Raw genomic sequence first — 15,667 nt, 5'->3', positions numbered from 1 at the left:
GAGGACCAATTTGCAACTTATTAGGTCAATTGGCAACATGATTGGGTATAAAAAGAGCCTCTCAGAATGGCAGTGTCTCTCAGAAGTCAAGATGGCAAGAGGATCACCAATTCCCCCAATGCTGCGGCGAAATATAGTGGAGCAATATCAGAAAGGAGTTTCTCAGAGAAAAATTGCAAAGAGTTTGAAGTTATCATCATCTACAGTGCATAATATCATCCAAAGATTCAGAGAATCTGGAACAATCTCTGTGCGTAAGGGTCAAGGCCGGAAAACCATACTGGATGCCCGTGATCTTCGGGCCCTTAGACGGCACTGCATCACATACAGGAATGCTACTGTAATGGAAATCACAACATGGGCTCAGGAATACTTCCAGAAAACATTGTCAGTGAACACAATCCACCGTGCCATTCGCCGTTGCCGGCTAATACTCTATAGGTCAAAAAAGAAGCCATATCTAAACATGATCCAGAAGCGCAGGCGTTTTTTCTGGGCTAAGGCTTATTTAAAATGGACTGTGGCAAAGTGGAAAACTGTTCTGTGGTCAGACGAATCAAAATTTGAAGTTCTTTTTGGAAAATTGGGACGCCATGTCATCCGGACTAAATAGGACAAGGACAACCCAAGTTGTTATCAGCGCTCAGTTCAGAAGCCTGCATCTCTGATGGTATGGGGTTGAATGAGAGCGTGTGGCATGGGCAGCTTACAAATCTGGAAAGGCACCATCAATGCTGAAAGGTATATCCAAGTTCTAGAACAACATATGCTCCCATCCAGACGTTGTCTCTTTCAGGGAAGACCTTGCATTTTCCAACATGACAATGCCAGACCACATACTGCATCAATTACAACATCATGGCTGCGTAGAAGGAGGATCCGGGTACTGAAATGGCCAGCCTGCAGTCCAGATCTTTCACCCATAGAAAACATTTGGCGCATCATAAAGAGGAAGATGCGACAAAGAAGACCTAAGACAGTTGAGCAACTAGAAGCCTGTATTAGAAAAGAATGGGACAACATTCCTATTCCTAAACTTGAGCAACTTGTCTCCTCAGTCCCCAGACGTTTGCAGACTGTTATAAAAAGAAGAGGGGATGCCACACAGTGGTAAACATGGCCTTGTCCCAACTTTTTTGAGATGTGTTGATGCCATGAAATTTAAAATAAACTTATTTTTCCCTTAAAATTATACATTTTCTCAGTTTAAACATTTGATATGTCATCTATGTTGTATTCTGAATAAAATATTGAAATTTGAAACTTCCACATCATTGCATTCTGTTTTTATTCACAATTTGTACAGTGTCACAACTTTTTTGGAATCGGGTTTGTAATTTATATCAAAGGTTTTAGAGAAAATTGTGTTTGACCAACTGCAGCTCTTTCTAAATCATAACTGTATTATCAAAATTTTTCAATCTGGTTTTAAATCTGCTCACAGAACAGAAACGGCCCTTCTCAGAGTACTAAATGATGTTCTTTTAGCTACCGACTCTGGTGATTCTGTGGTCCTGGTTCTTTTAGACGTGGGCCTAAAAGATACGGTTCTTAAGTGGTTTCAGTCATTTTTATCCGACAGAATTTTTTTTGTCAAAGTAGGTAACTTCTCTTCCTCCATTGCTCATCTCACCTGTGGACTCCCTCAATGTCGATACTGGCACCCTCCCTTTTTTCCCTGTACATGCTTCCTTTGGGTTCCATTCTAAGAAAGCATGGGGTGTCTTTTAATTTCTACGCTGATGACACCCAGATCTATTTACCTTTTAAGAAAAATTATCCTTCAGCACTTTGTACTTTAATAAGGTGCTTAGAAGAGGTCAAAATCTGGCTTGCTCAAAATTTTTTAACATTAAATGAAGATAAACTGAGGTGATTGTTTTTAGTCCTACTGATCATTCTCAGGCTATCAGCCTAGATCTGGGCAGCTTATCGGCCTCCAGATCTTCTCGGGTGCGAAATCTGGGTGTCCATCTCGATGAGTCATTAAAATTGGATAAACACATCTCTTCTGTAATTGGTTCCAGTTTTTATCAACTACGCTTGCTGTCTAAAATCAAACCCTTTTTAAATGCCACAATGTTAGAGACTGTTGTCCACGCCTTTATTACCTCACGTTTAGATTACTGCAACTCACTATATTACGGTATTTCAAAATCACAAATCACTCGCCTACAGTTGGTTCAAAACGTTGCTGCTAGATTTATTCAAAATAGTCACAAATATGATCACATCATCCCTATACTGAGGGCCCTCCACTAGCTGCCTATTCAATTTAGAATCGATTTTAAAATTCTTTTATTGGTGTACAAATCTTTACATAACCAAGCCCCTAGCTATCTTTCAGAGCTGTTGCATTTTTATACTCCCACTAGAAGTCTAAGATCCAGTGATCAGAATCTCCTTTTAGTCCCTCTGTCCAGACTTAAACATAGAGGGGATCGAGCTTTCACTGTGTTCGTGCCTCGGTTATGGAACAATCTGCCGCCTGAGATTAGAGTGGCATCTTCCCTATCCGTTTTCAAGTCACTTTTAAAAACACATTTGTTTGATCTGGCCTACTAATATCCCTTTCTTATGACACTGTATTATGGTCTGGATTATTACTCTGTTTTAAGAATGTCTATTTGTCATTCCTTTTTGGTTTTTAATTTATATGTTGTTTATCTCTGCTTTATGTGTTTATGGTTTGATTTTAATGTAGGGATGCACGATATAAAAAAATTTAACCGATACCGATAACCGATAATTAAGTCCTTCTCATAGCCGATGCCAATACCGATAAGTTCATATTTTTATATTTTAATTATAATAGAAATGGTTTAACAGAATTATGACAGAACTATGGTTTATCTGCAATTAACAACTCATTAACAACAAATTTATATTCAAATATTTCATGCATCTATTCAACGTTTTTAGTGCACGAGGATGAGAAAGTTATATAGTCTTTAAGCAGTGTTGGGAGTAAGGCGTTACAAAAGTAATGCATTACAGTAACGTATTACTTTTTGCTGTAACGCAATAGTGTAAGGCATTACTAATAAATTTTCAGTAATATTTTACTCGGTACATGTTCAGTAACACTTGCATTACAACACACTTTTAGCCCCCAATTATTATAATTTTTTTTTTTTTTTATTTAATTTAAAGTCGGGATCCTACTTTTTTATGTCCCTAGGGCCGGGCTTCAGGCCAATATTAATGTCATTCTTCAGACGCAGGCCGGGCCTCAGGCCTGTTTTAGGCTTCTCTTTATCTTTATATTTTAGACATCCATCAATTATTGATGACAAAAAATTGCTGCACTGGTGGAAACAACATGAGTCCGTCAGCGAGCCGTCAGCACAGCTGAAGAGTTCTGCGTTCAAATACACGCAATAAAGCAAAAGCCCCAGCAAAAGTAATTACCATGAATATGTCCGCGGGAAATAGTAAGGATTCGCCATCTCCTCGTTTGACGCGCCTTTAGAGAGAAGTGAATCTTCACGGATAACGATTGTATTAAATCGTTTTTGTTTTCGTTTTTATTTATTTCGTTAAGTAGCAATTTAAAGCTTTCTTTAAATATATTTATCATGTCTGTGAGGCATGTATTTCAGTTCATTTTTGTGAAGCGCTCCTGTTCAAGATAAAAGGACGTTTTGTTGATATTGAGTGCACACAAATAAAAGTAGACCCTTTACAGTTCAGAATGATGTATTACTCTTACCTTTATGAGCAAAAATTATGGCGTAAGTTGTTTCCATTGAAAAAAAATTGCAATTGATTGTGCTGGTGCCTCCATGTCCTGCGCTTTAGCTTCAACTCTCTGCACAAACTACTGGATGCAGCGCACATTTATCTAGGTTTAACGTTTAATCATTGTTATATGCTTGAACTGTTTTAGTATATCTATAGATTTTATTTTAGGCAAGTCATGATGATTTGAGAAGGCTAAATTGATCAAACATAAGCTATGATCAGCCTGCCGGTCTGCCGCTTGGTTGTTACTTTAAGAAAGAAAAAACTTATTTAATGAACAAAAAATGCTCCAAAAGTTTTTTCTAAATGATCTTAATAAAAAGCCAGAACGAAATATAAACACTTTGCCATTTGGGCAGGGCTCTAGTACATTTTGTCATTTTAGAATGTTAAGTTCTACTTATGTAGATATTTTGGTGAAAGTAACTCAAAAGTAATACAGGAGTCATGTAACGCATTACAATTCTGAGACAGTAATATTGTAAGGTAAGGAATTACTTTTAAATAACAGTAACAAGTAATCTATAATGTATTACAGTTTGTACAGTCACGTGTTTTCAAATACATTATAAAAAAAATGCATTGACATTTGTCAGTCTCGAAAAAAATGAAAAACAAAAGTGCATGCTGAACAAAAATAAAGTGCATCCTCATACCAAGGTTGTTAAGTCGTAACACCGGTTATCACTTGCCCACCGCAGCACCGTCCCTCACTGTCATTTAGATTTTTTTAATAGTAATAAAAATCATTTAGTTCAGTTAGAGAACAGACACTACAATTAAAACTGAACGGGGCTGCTCAATGCAGCACACCAAACGAACGACAGTCACGCATCACAGATCGGATTTTATTTATCACCTGAGGAGAGTGAGTCGAGCTGACTGACAAGAGTGAGGTGAAAAAGACAAGACAATGGCAGAAGAGTTTCAAAACGAAATGTAAAAGCGCCTGTTTTAAAAATATTTTTGGATTTTGAAAAGCCTGTTGACCTGCCATTTATCTAAGGTGATATTGGAAGGTCTATTTATTTATTTATTTTTTAAACATTCGTTTCTCATTTAGCCTATTTGGTTCCAGAGTATTTGCTGATTTTTATTTTAGTTAAATTGTGATATTTTTCCCATTATTTTACATCAAGGTGTATGCAGTCCGTGCCTCAAAACTTTCCATTTCACTAATAAACACTCTACGTTTTATAATTATTTGTTCCTCAGTCTTTACTGATTTTCAGTTTTGTATAGGCCTACCATGCATATTTTAAATTTGTAAGTTATCTGTTATTTTATATTAGGCATATAGCATGGTGTATTTTTATTAGTTTTGTTAATAAAAGTTAGCTATATGTTCTATGTTGTATTTTGTTGTTGCTTGAATTGAATTCAAGCAATTGATGCCGAATTGCCGTTAATTTAAAAGTGAAAATAAAATACGCACGGTGCTTTTACAAGCTATTTAAGCAAAGGAAAGTGAGAAAACTCAAGCAAACTAAAAACAAACAACTGCTTGACGCTGAATTGCCACTAATTTGAAAGTGAAAATAAAACGCGTACAGAGCTTACAAGCTATTTAAAACCGAAGGAAAGCGAGGAAACTCAAGCAAACTAAAAACAAACAACTGCTTGACGCTGAATTGCCACTAATTTGAAAGTGAAAATAAAACGCGTACAGAGCTTACAAGCTATTTAAAACCGAAGGAAAGCGAGGAAAAGAGAGAAGACTCAAACGACGTCCATGCCCCATCCACTGAGGTGATACCGGTAAGGTGTTGACACACGTCGATTAACCAGTGGGAAGATTTCCTCACTGTCACAACCCTACTTGATGCCTTTTTTCCTCCTTTCGGAATTCTTACTGAACATGCGTTGGAAATAGCAATGGCATTGTCCTCCTCTGCCACCGAGAAAAACTTCCAGACCGGCGACGACATGTTCGCAAATGATGGCGTAATGAGCACAACACATGCTGAGAGTCACTGCAGTTTAAAGCTGCAATCACTTGCACTCGGAAAGAAGATCTCAGATAAATCAGACTGATTGATTGATTTACCAGCAAGCATACTTTATCGGATCTAGTTATTGGATTTAATTTATTTATCGGAGCAAAACTCATATCGGTCGATAATTTATCTGTCCGATAAATATCGTGCATCCCTATTTTAATGTACAGCACTTTGGTCAGTCTTGTGGCTGTTTTTAAATGTGCTTGATAAATAAATTAACTTGAACTTGAACATACTCAGGGTTAATAAAATAGACATTCTTTGACCCAAATGTTTACTACATCATATCAGTTCAGATTTAAGTCCTCTCCACACATACACAAAAGACTTTATTGTGTAAGTGCAGACAGTTGTAGAAACCAACCGAGTGAGCTATCAGTAAAGCTGGCCGATAATGAGGCATCTCAGTAATAAAGGCAACCTGAGGCCTGTTGAAACTATTGAAACAAGCCAACTGTGTATGTGTGTGCGGAATAGAGTAGGACTTCTATATAAGGACCCCGTTCCCCCATCAAAAGCGGATAAAACACACAAGATCTCACCAAAACCTAAATTGCAACGCTAGCTGGAGGCATATGCAAATAAAGTCACTGCCAGCATCATTATCTGTGAGGGCCTTGGGAAGTGATACACTTCTAAAGTTAAAACATGATCAAGGAAACGAACAAGCCATCCAGAAAGGTAGAGTCACAGCGAGGACGCAAGTTTCCCATACTAGGTTAAGAGTTCCTCTACAAGGGAATAGAGAACTTATGAAAAAGCAGCAAATAAGCCTTCGGTGTTCATCTGTGATGACTCACTCAAAGACACCCTTTCAACACAGAAAAACACACTGCGACAAGCGTGACCTTGCGCTAGCTCTGTGCAAGCTATTAGGGACTGTTGTCAAGAGGTGGCTACAGAGATAATGATGTTTCCTAGTCAATGCGCTGAGGGTTTTCTCCTGAGATCTGAGGTCATGGCTCAACACTGCATATATATCGATTAGTGTCTGTGTATTAAAAGGGGGGATCATTTTAAATTCGTAATTCCAAACAGTCCGGTGAAATTGGACAATTAGGCCTGCAGGCATTGATTGTTTTCCTTAGCAACAGTAACTATGGTTGGTGTGACAATACATACGTACAGTATATACAGTATATATATATATACACACACACACATATACACAATGTGTGTGTGTACATAACATTTTAATATGCATTTTTTGATGTAAAGTTTTTTAATAATATTCCTCTTAATAATATAATTTAATAATATTACTATAAAATAAAAAATAGATAAGTGTATTATATGAAATGTAATTTTAATAAGAATTTTAATAAATAACTTGCATCAAAACAACTACATTCATTTAAATTAAATTACCTCAATTCACCCTTAAGCTAGAATACAAGCATAAAGGTTATCACAAGATTAAAACACACTGAAGAAGACAACATATGTCCTGAGGTGCTGATATCCTTGACCTTCACACCTGTGTCCATCTTGCCATCTTGGGCTGCAGGTCCCTCAGGTATGACGCTCTTGACCTGTAGGAACTCGTCCGGTTCGTCCCCACCAATGATGGTGAAGCCGAATCCCATGTTGCTCTTCTGTAGCACCGTGGTGAGGAACGTCCCTTTGAGTTGTGTGGCGTCCCTCGTGAATGGAGGCTTTTCTGTGAAGACAAAAACACATAAACTATCAGAGGAATACACAGCACAATGCACAGCCATCTCTACTGCATGGTCTTTGGTGCTTCGGTCAAGCTAAAGTGGAAGTGAAAGTAGGGCACACCTGAGCAACCCGAAACCAAGAAACACCAATAAAACCAATTGGGTGAAGATGGCATATATGGGCCACAGAGAAAAGCAGTACCTCTATATATTGTGGGCAATGGCAGCGCCGATAGACCTTGACTTTGCATTTGCTGTTGCTGTTGCATCCTTCGTTTGGCCTCTAGGACGGGGTTCTCAAACTGTGTCCTTCTGTTAATGTGGCTGCGGGGCAGAACGAGCAGATATTTAATCCCTCCCTCGGCGGGCTTATTGAAGAGCATGATTCGGGGTCAGATTCGACTAAAATTTGAAAGAAGAATTCTGAAGAACTTACTCAACATAGTAACTGCCATAAATAGGGTCGTCTATTTTCTCCCAGCCATATGGAAGTTCTGTAGAAAAAAAAAAAAAAAAAGATGGTCGGCACCTCGTTGCAAATGTTGTTTATCCCTGTTGCATGTGTATTTAATGTAGTCTGGGTTCTATTGTCTGTTTCCTGTTTCCTTGCATAGTTTTGTTTTAAAGCAATTAAAATTCAAATGTGTCTGTGTTCGACAAACATGTTAAATTCTAAAACTAAAAAAATATAAAAATAAAAACATGAAACTAATAAAAATGGCAAAAGCCCATAACCAAATCATTAAAACAATCTAAGATTAAAATTAAAACTTAAAAATTCTAATTAAAAAGTAAAACTTAAAAATACAAAACAGTAATTAAAAAATAATACTATAATAGTATAGAAATAATGCTAAAATAACAATGAGATTATTGAGATTAATGATAGATAGATAGATAGATAGATAGATAGATAGATAGATAGATAGATAGATAGATAGATAGATAGATGCCTATGTCAAGCAATTGGAATTAGAATGGTTTATTAAATGTGCTATATAAATACATTTTCCTTGCCTTGATATTGCATTATTTAATCAGGCGTCAAGTGAAGTATTACCATAATTTCATATTCATAAATGATTACAACAATGGTTGAAAGCTGAACCTGAATGTATGAAACCAGAAGCAACAAGCTTAAAATGAGCTATTTAATGCACGGCACAAAGCATGCATGTCATGAAAACATTCCTCACAGTTTTCATTATACTGAAGCCCATTCCAGTAAATCAATAACCCCAGAGATGCCTGCAGTGTATGATAATACACAGCGCAAATCAGTCTAGACGTCTTTTAAAAACACATTCCCTGCGCATGCCAGAATTTGGACTCCATATCCCAAACAATCCAGCCGGCCGTTCACGCTAGCAGTCAGTGTGTAAAACAAAGCTTAATTAGGACACACAGCGGTAAGTGAGGGGAGGTCTGGCAGCCCGAAGGTTACAGCCAACATACTTTCATGCAATTCAATCCGCCTGAGAGACACAAAACAAATTAAAGGGCTGGCGAGATCACCATGACAACAAAGGGCTGTCATCATGTGCGGCATTCAAGATGCTTTTTCTGTGTGTGCTGTTTTTCAGCCAAATTTGACATTATTGAAACATCAAGAAGAGATGGGCTACATGCGCAAACTCGCGCGGTAATCATCACAAACATCGCCAGTGGGACATGCTGCAGAATAGAAGCCTAGCAACCGGCCAAAACATACTAGCAACCACCAAACACTGAAACTACCTAGCAACCACCAATTAGAACTCCCTGACAACCACCAAATAATGCCCTGGCAACCTCTCAGAAATCCCAAGCAACCGCCAAACAATGTCCTTGCAAGTGCAAATTCATAGAATGTCGTATCTACTAGAGATGCACCGATATCAATTTTCTTGCCCGATTCCTTTTTTCTTTTTCTTTTTTGCAAGTGTGACCTGCCGATACCGATTTTTGCCGATTCCGATTTTCTTTCTGAAAACTATAATTGATAGCATATACAAACAAAAATCCACACTTTTTTAATGCAAAAAAAAAAACATTTCCATAATAAAAAATTATTAAACATTACAATTCCCCCAATCTGGACAATGTTACAGATGTTCTCTCACTTAAACAGCTTTCAGCTTTCTATGACTAGAAAAGAGGTAGAAATAACAATATTAACTGAAAAGGAGTTGCTGTACATAACATTATAGATCAGTGGCTCAAAAACGGGGTATGCAGTATATGCAGCGCATAGGGGCACCGCATATAGGGGGTGCCATTTTGCCAAAATCAATAATAATAATAAAACGTTATAATTTAATAAAACGTTATAAATAACTGAAAGCTTAGTTATTAAAAATAATTAATGCAACATTTTTATTTAACGGTTTTTAGCATTTTAATGAGTTCAAAAAAGTATTTATTAAAAACTAAGACGCAGAACGGCCATATCTCTTTGTGACCACAACAAATGGGAGACTTTTCAGACGTGCACTTCAGCTTGCCCTCAGCACCAGGCGCGAGTCAAACAAGCACGGAAAAGGTACCGGTGCCACATGAGCCTCAGTAGAGCAACAGGGAACTGCGGTCTGATGATATATTATTATATGTCCGTAAAACAAACTTTCCTGTCCTGTCAGCCGTTTTACTGTGCTCACGGCGCATGCTCTTCAACTGTACACGAACATGAGGTGCATGCTCACTTCATAAATAAACCGCACTAGAAAAAACTGTGCATGCATATATGTGCATTACATTTAAGAACGTCTCTCAAATGCATGCAGCCTACTGAAATATTCTGCAATTCGAGATCACAATAGGGTGCAAGATGATAGGCTGTGTAAATATTTTTATTTATAATTTAATGCACTAGTAGGCCAAATGTAAGCACAGTGCAGTTAAATGTACTAGAAAATATGCGCTAATTTGTTCATTTGTAAAGTACGAAAATAAAAAGAAAATGAAACCATATTTGAATGCATAAAATAACTCATTTTACATTCTTACATTATTTTCCTTTGTACAGAGCTTGACTTAAGTATGACAAAATTGCTGCAATGAATTAATTTTGACAACTAATAGAATGTTAAACATTGACTAATAACTTAATTGAGTTAATTGATTAAATAAAAATTCAGTGAAGGTTGACTATAGTTATCTACATGTTTGTGAATGGGCATTTGATTTACATTTGAGAGAAACTGAGAAGATTGTAAACAAGGATACAAACTAGCCACTTTTTTCACAGAAAATTGCCATTGTAAATTCAAAATAGTCCATCTGTGTAATTCAAGAAGATTAAATGAGTTGAAAACTCTTGCTACCTCATACTTCAATACAAAACAATGCTGAACTTTGACAAAAAATTGATTTTTAAATGTTATAATAGTGATTTTTAGGGCTGGGTAAAAAATATCGATTCTCCGATTTTAATCGATCTTCAGTTTAACGCAAGAATCGATTCTTAATGCGCCTGCTTCATGTAAGAGGATATGAATATTCACCTCTCGTCCTGAAGGTGTCACCATCTATAGATATACTTACCTGGGAGGGGAGACACCATGATCAAGAAGGCGGTTCACCCAGAGCGAGGCTTGGCCATTGCACTCCGGTTGGGCCACATAATGTGGGAATCTCGACTGCATAATTTATGGTAGTGGGGGACTGCGTTCGCGCTCTCCCCTGAATTTTTCAGGGGGAGTCGTGGCCTAATGGTTAGAGAGTCGGACTCGTAATCCAAAGGTTGTGGGTTTGAGTCTCGGGCCAGCAGGGATTGTAGGTGGGGGGAGTGAATGTCCAGCGCTCTCTCCACCCTCAATACCACGACTGAGGTGCCCTTGAGCAAGGCGCCGAACCCCCAACTGCTCCCCGGGCGCCGCAGCATAAATGGCTGCCCACTGCTCCGGGTGTGTGTTCACGGTGTGTGTGTGTTCACTGCTGTGTGTGTGTTCACTGCTGTGTGTGTGCACGTTGGATGGGTTAAATGCAGAGCACGAATTCCGAGTATGGGTCACCATACTTGGCTGAATGACTCTTCACTTATCTTTCGAATTGCTCCACTAAAAAAAACAACTGTGTGCACCCTATTATTAATGTAGATGTGTATTTCAGTAATAAACTTAAGTAGGAGAGTTTCAGTTACCAGCATTTATATCAAAATATGGATCCCATGTCTGCAAAACTAACATTTTAAATGAAATATTGATAGCTAATCGATATCGAATCGAAATCGAATCGAATCGAAACCATAAAAATAAGAATCGAATTGAATCGTAGAATTGGTCACAATACCCAGCCCTAGTGATTTTATAATGTCTAAATAGAAATCCATTAGCAAAACATGTTAAAAGAACTATATTACAGAGTGGAAATTTAACAGTAAAGGAGACAATAAAAGTCTTTGACTTGCAGAAAGTTTTCTGCGCGAGTTAGTGTTAGAGGCTACTAGAATACAGGGGGGCTCCGACACTGATCTTGCATACCCCTCGGCAAATGTGCAGTTGCGCCCTTGGATGTCATTTCCCACTATGTTTCTTAAATTGTCATTTTGTTCACTAACCTTATTAAATGTGCCATCTTTCACATCAAATTCTTACATTGTTTCAATTAATTCGTAGAATAATAAGAAACTGTAGAGCTGTTACCATTCAAATGAAATCATTATCAACAAACTCCATCTTTCCACTGCATGAAACACAGAAGCTGCATCTGAAGTGGCATTAGATGTATTTACACAGACTGTTAATGAAGCTGAGGTGCCATAAATGCATTTACACTGGAAACTTTCCAATGCATAAAGAATTTGATAAGATTAATGTTTTAAATATTTTTAAACATAAAAATCAGAAATGCTGGGAAAATGCAATAATAGTTGTAAATATGAAACCAAACCAGTAGGTGGCGGCAAATGACTGTTTGAATGATTGAGTCATTTAGTCCTTCAACAGATTCGTTCAAACGGCTGATTCGTTCAGAAACTAGGCAAGTGACTACTGTCTTTATGAATGGGTTACTGAATCATTGACTCACTTCATTCAGGAACTATTTTCATCAGCAAAATTCTGCAAAAACAGTCAATATTGTGTCTAAAATGTAACTCACTTAATTTTAACCTATTGTTTATTGAACTACTTTCGTATAAAATCACACTGCAATCTTGTTGAAACAGTTTGGTCATGCAATGTTGCGTACCTAAATCATATATTATAATTTTTTTTTGCACAAGTCTCACACACTCACTCAGACTGCGCGAGCCTCATCTGGCACGACATAAATACATTATCAGTCGCCGAAAGTGTGACGTTAAACAGACCAACTCGGAATCGGCAGACTGACCAGCCGGTCACTAGTCCGGGCCGATCATGTGGAAAACCGGCTAATTGCGTTCCCTGGCCGGTTGATCGGTGCATCTCTACTATCTACCATAAAGAAAACCGTAACAGTTATCTAAAATGACCTCACAAGTATTCAGAATACCCTAGAAACCATCTAGCAACATCATAGCAACCATTCCGAACTCCCTAGCAACCCCAAAACAATGCCCTAGCAGCTCCTCAGAAGTAATAGTAGCAACTATTCAGAACTGCCTAGAAACCAGCAAACAACGTCCTAGAAAGTGCAAACTCATAGAATGTCCTATCAACCACACATAACACCGTAGCGATTGTCTAAAATGTCCTCACAAGCATTCAGAATGCCTTAGAAATTGCCTAGCAACATCCTAGCAACCACTCTGAACACCCTAACAACCACCAAACAATGTCCTAGGAGTGTAAACCTATAGAAAGTTCTATTAACCAGAAAAAACACTGTAGCAATCACCTAAATTTACCTTAAAAACCATTTAGAATTCCTTAGAAACCTTGCAACCAGACAGAACATACTTGCAACCACCAAACACTGCTTGAGGAACTACCTAGCAACCACCAATTAGAGCTCCCTGAGAAACATCAAACAATGCTCTGGCAACCACTCAGAAAACCCTAGCAACCACGAAAAAATGTCCTAGCAAGTGGAAATTCATAAAATGTTATATCACCTCACAAGCATTCAGTATACCCTAGAAACCATCTAACATCATCCTAGCAACCACTCTCCGAAAATCCTAACAAACACCAAACTCGTAGAATGTTCTATCAGCCACACAGAACACTGTAGCGATTACCTAAAAGACCTCACAAACATTCAGAATACCCTAGAAACCTAGCAACCAATCTGAACATACTAGCAACCGCCAAATACTGCTTGAGGAACTACCTAGCAACCACAAACTAGAACTCCCTGACAACCATAAAACAATGCCCAATCAACCCCCCAAAACAATGTCCTAGCAACTCCTCAGAACATCCTAACAACCACCAAACAATGTCCTAGAAGTGTAAACTCACAGAATGTCCTATCAACCACAAAGAACACAATAAGAATGACCTAAAATGACCTCACAACCATTTAGAATACCCTAGAAACCATCTAGCAACATCCTAGCTACCACTCTAAACACCCTAAAGGCCAATTCACACCGCACAGACAAACGCCAACAAACAAGTTGGCTCAAGTTGGCCATTGGATTTAGAATCTTATGAAAAATAACTGTCATGTTCACACTGCACCAACAGACACCGACTAACTCTATATCTATAAGCCTGTTCAGTCGGGTGAAAACAAACTCCAACCAACGCCAACAGGGGTAACACACTCATCCAACAAACTCCAACAGACTAGTTTGTTGGCGTTTGTCTGTGCGGTGTGAATTGGCCTTAAGAACCACCAAACTCATAGAATATTCTATCAGCCACATAGAACACTGTAGCAATCACCTAAAATGACCTTATAACTATTCAGAATATCCTAGCAACCCCCAAACAATGCCCTAGCAACCCTGCAGAAGTAAGAACGCCTAGCAATCTTATTGTAATGCCCTAGCAATCACTCTGAACTCACTAGCAACCCCAAACAATGCCCTAGCAACCCCACAGAAGTAAGAACATCGAGCAATCTTCTTATGATGCACTAGCAACCACTCAGCACTCCCTAGAAACCCCCACACAATGCCCTAACATCACAGCAGAATTAGGAACACCTAGCAATCTTTTTATAATGCCCTAGCAATCACTCAGTCAGAACTCCCTACCAACCCCCAAACAATGCCGTAGCAACCCTGCAGAAGTAAGAACACCTAGCAATCGAATTGTAATGCCCTAGCAACCACTCAAAACTTCCTAGCAACCACCAAATAATGCCCTAGCAAACCTACAGAAATAAAAACAACTAGCAAGCTATTTGTAATGCTCTAACAACAACTCAGCACTCCCTAGCAACCCCCAAACAATGCCCTAGCAACCCCGCAGAAGTAATTCTTATACAATCTTATTGTAATGCAATTCCTCTGGCCTCATTATAATTGCATTTTAATTCAACAAAGGGTTTCTAAGATGGTATATTTGGATACACAGAGCTACCATGCATGTTTAATGCTCTGTTTTAGAGCACAGGTAATATGATAAGTGAAACCCTAACACTAACTCAGAACTCCCTTGCAACCCCCAAATAATGCCCTAGCAACCCTACAGAAGTAAAAACAACTAGCAATCTACTTGTAATGCACTAGCAACCACTCAGCACTCCCTAGCAACCCCACAGAAGTAAGAACACCTAGCAATCTTACTGTAATGCCATAGCAACTACTCAGCACACCCTAGCAACCAGCAAAAAATGTCCAAGAAGTGCAAACTCATTGAATGTCCTATCAACCACAGAGCACCCTAGCAGTCATCTGAAATGACCTTACAACCATTCAGAATATCCTCAAAACCACCTAGCAACATCCTAGCAACCACCAAACAATGCCTTGGCAACCACTGAGAACACCCTTGCATCACAGTGGAAATTTTTCATGGACAAAAAAGAAAAATGTAATGCTACTTTTTTAAAATGTAACATTTTTCCTAAAACACACATTTTAAAGTAGTAAACAAACAAGCAAACAAGTCATGCTACAGCCTCTGCATTGACAAACATAAAGAGAGTCTACGGACATGCCCTCAAAGCAGGCTTTTTACTCATACTGTGTCAAAAGAAGCCATGCTGTGTTCAGATATTCATTAGTTGAGTGAATGGATGCTGCGCTGAACAGAACGCCGGGCCGGAGGAGGCAGGAGCAGGTGTGACGACCAACGAGGTTCTCACACCTCCCTAGGAGGGTTACAGCAATCAATTCCCTCCTACACACACACAGCAACCGGCTACACCGCATCCGCTAATGCTTGACCCTTCTCCTCACAATCAAAA

At 38.5% G+C, this 15,667-nt stretch overlaps 1 protein-coding gene across 1 annotated transcript in view; it reads right to left on the bottom strand.

The window, feature by feature from the left end:
- Nucleotides 1-15,667, bottom strand: part of LOC306868033 (membrane-associated guanylate kinase, WW and PDZ domain-containing protein 2-like) — a gene marked incomplete at its 5' end in the record, with an annotated part of 105,228 nt that overhangs the window by 30,306 nt on the left and 59,255 nt on the right. The window contains 3 exons of the mRNA XM_079414014.1: nucleotides 7,222-7,404; nucleotides 7,605-7,726; nucleotides 7,839-7,896. Coding sequence (XP_079270140.1) covers nucleotides 7,222-7,404; nucleotides 7,605-7,726; nucleotides 7,839-7,896 — 363 coding nt within the window. The remainder of the gene's footprint in view (nucleotides 1-7,221; nucleotides 7,405-7,604; nucleotides 7,727-7,838; nucleotides 7,897-15,667) is intronic.

This window comes from Barbus barbus (assembly GCF_936440315.1).
Source record: "Barbus barbus genome assembly, chromosome: 50".
NCBI classification, from domain to species: Eukaryota; Metazoa; Chordata; class Actinopteri; order Cypriniformes; family Cyprinidae; genus Barbus; species Barbus barbus.
Note: the sequence above shows the minus strand (reverse complement) of the source record. Positions and strands in the feature narration are given on the sequence as shown.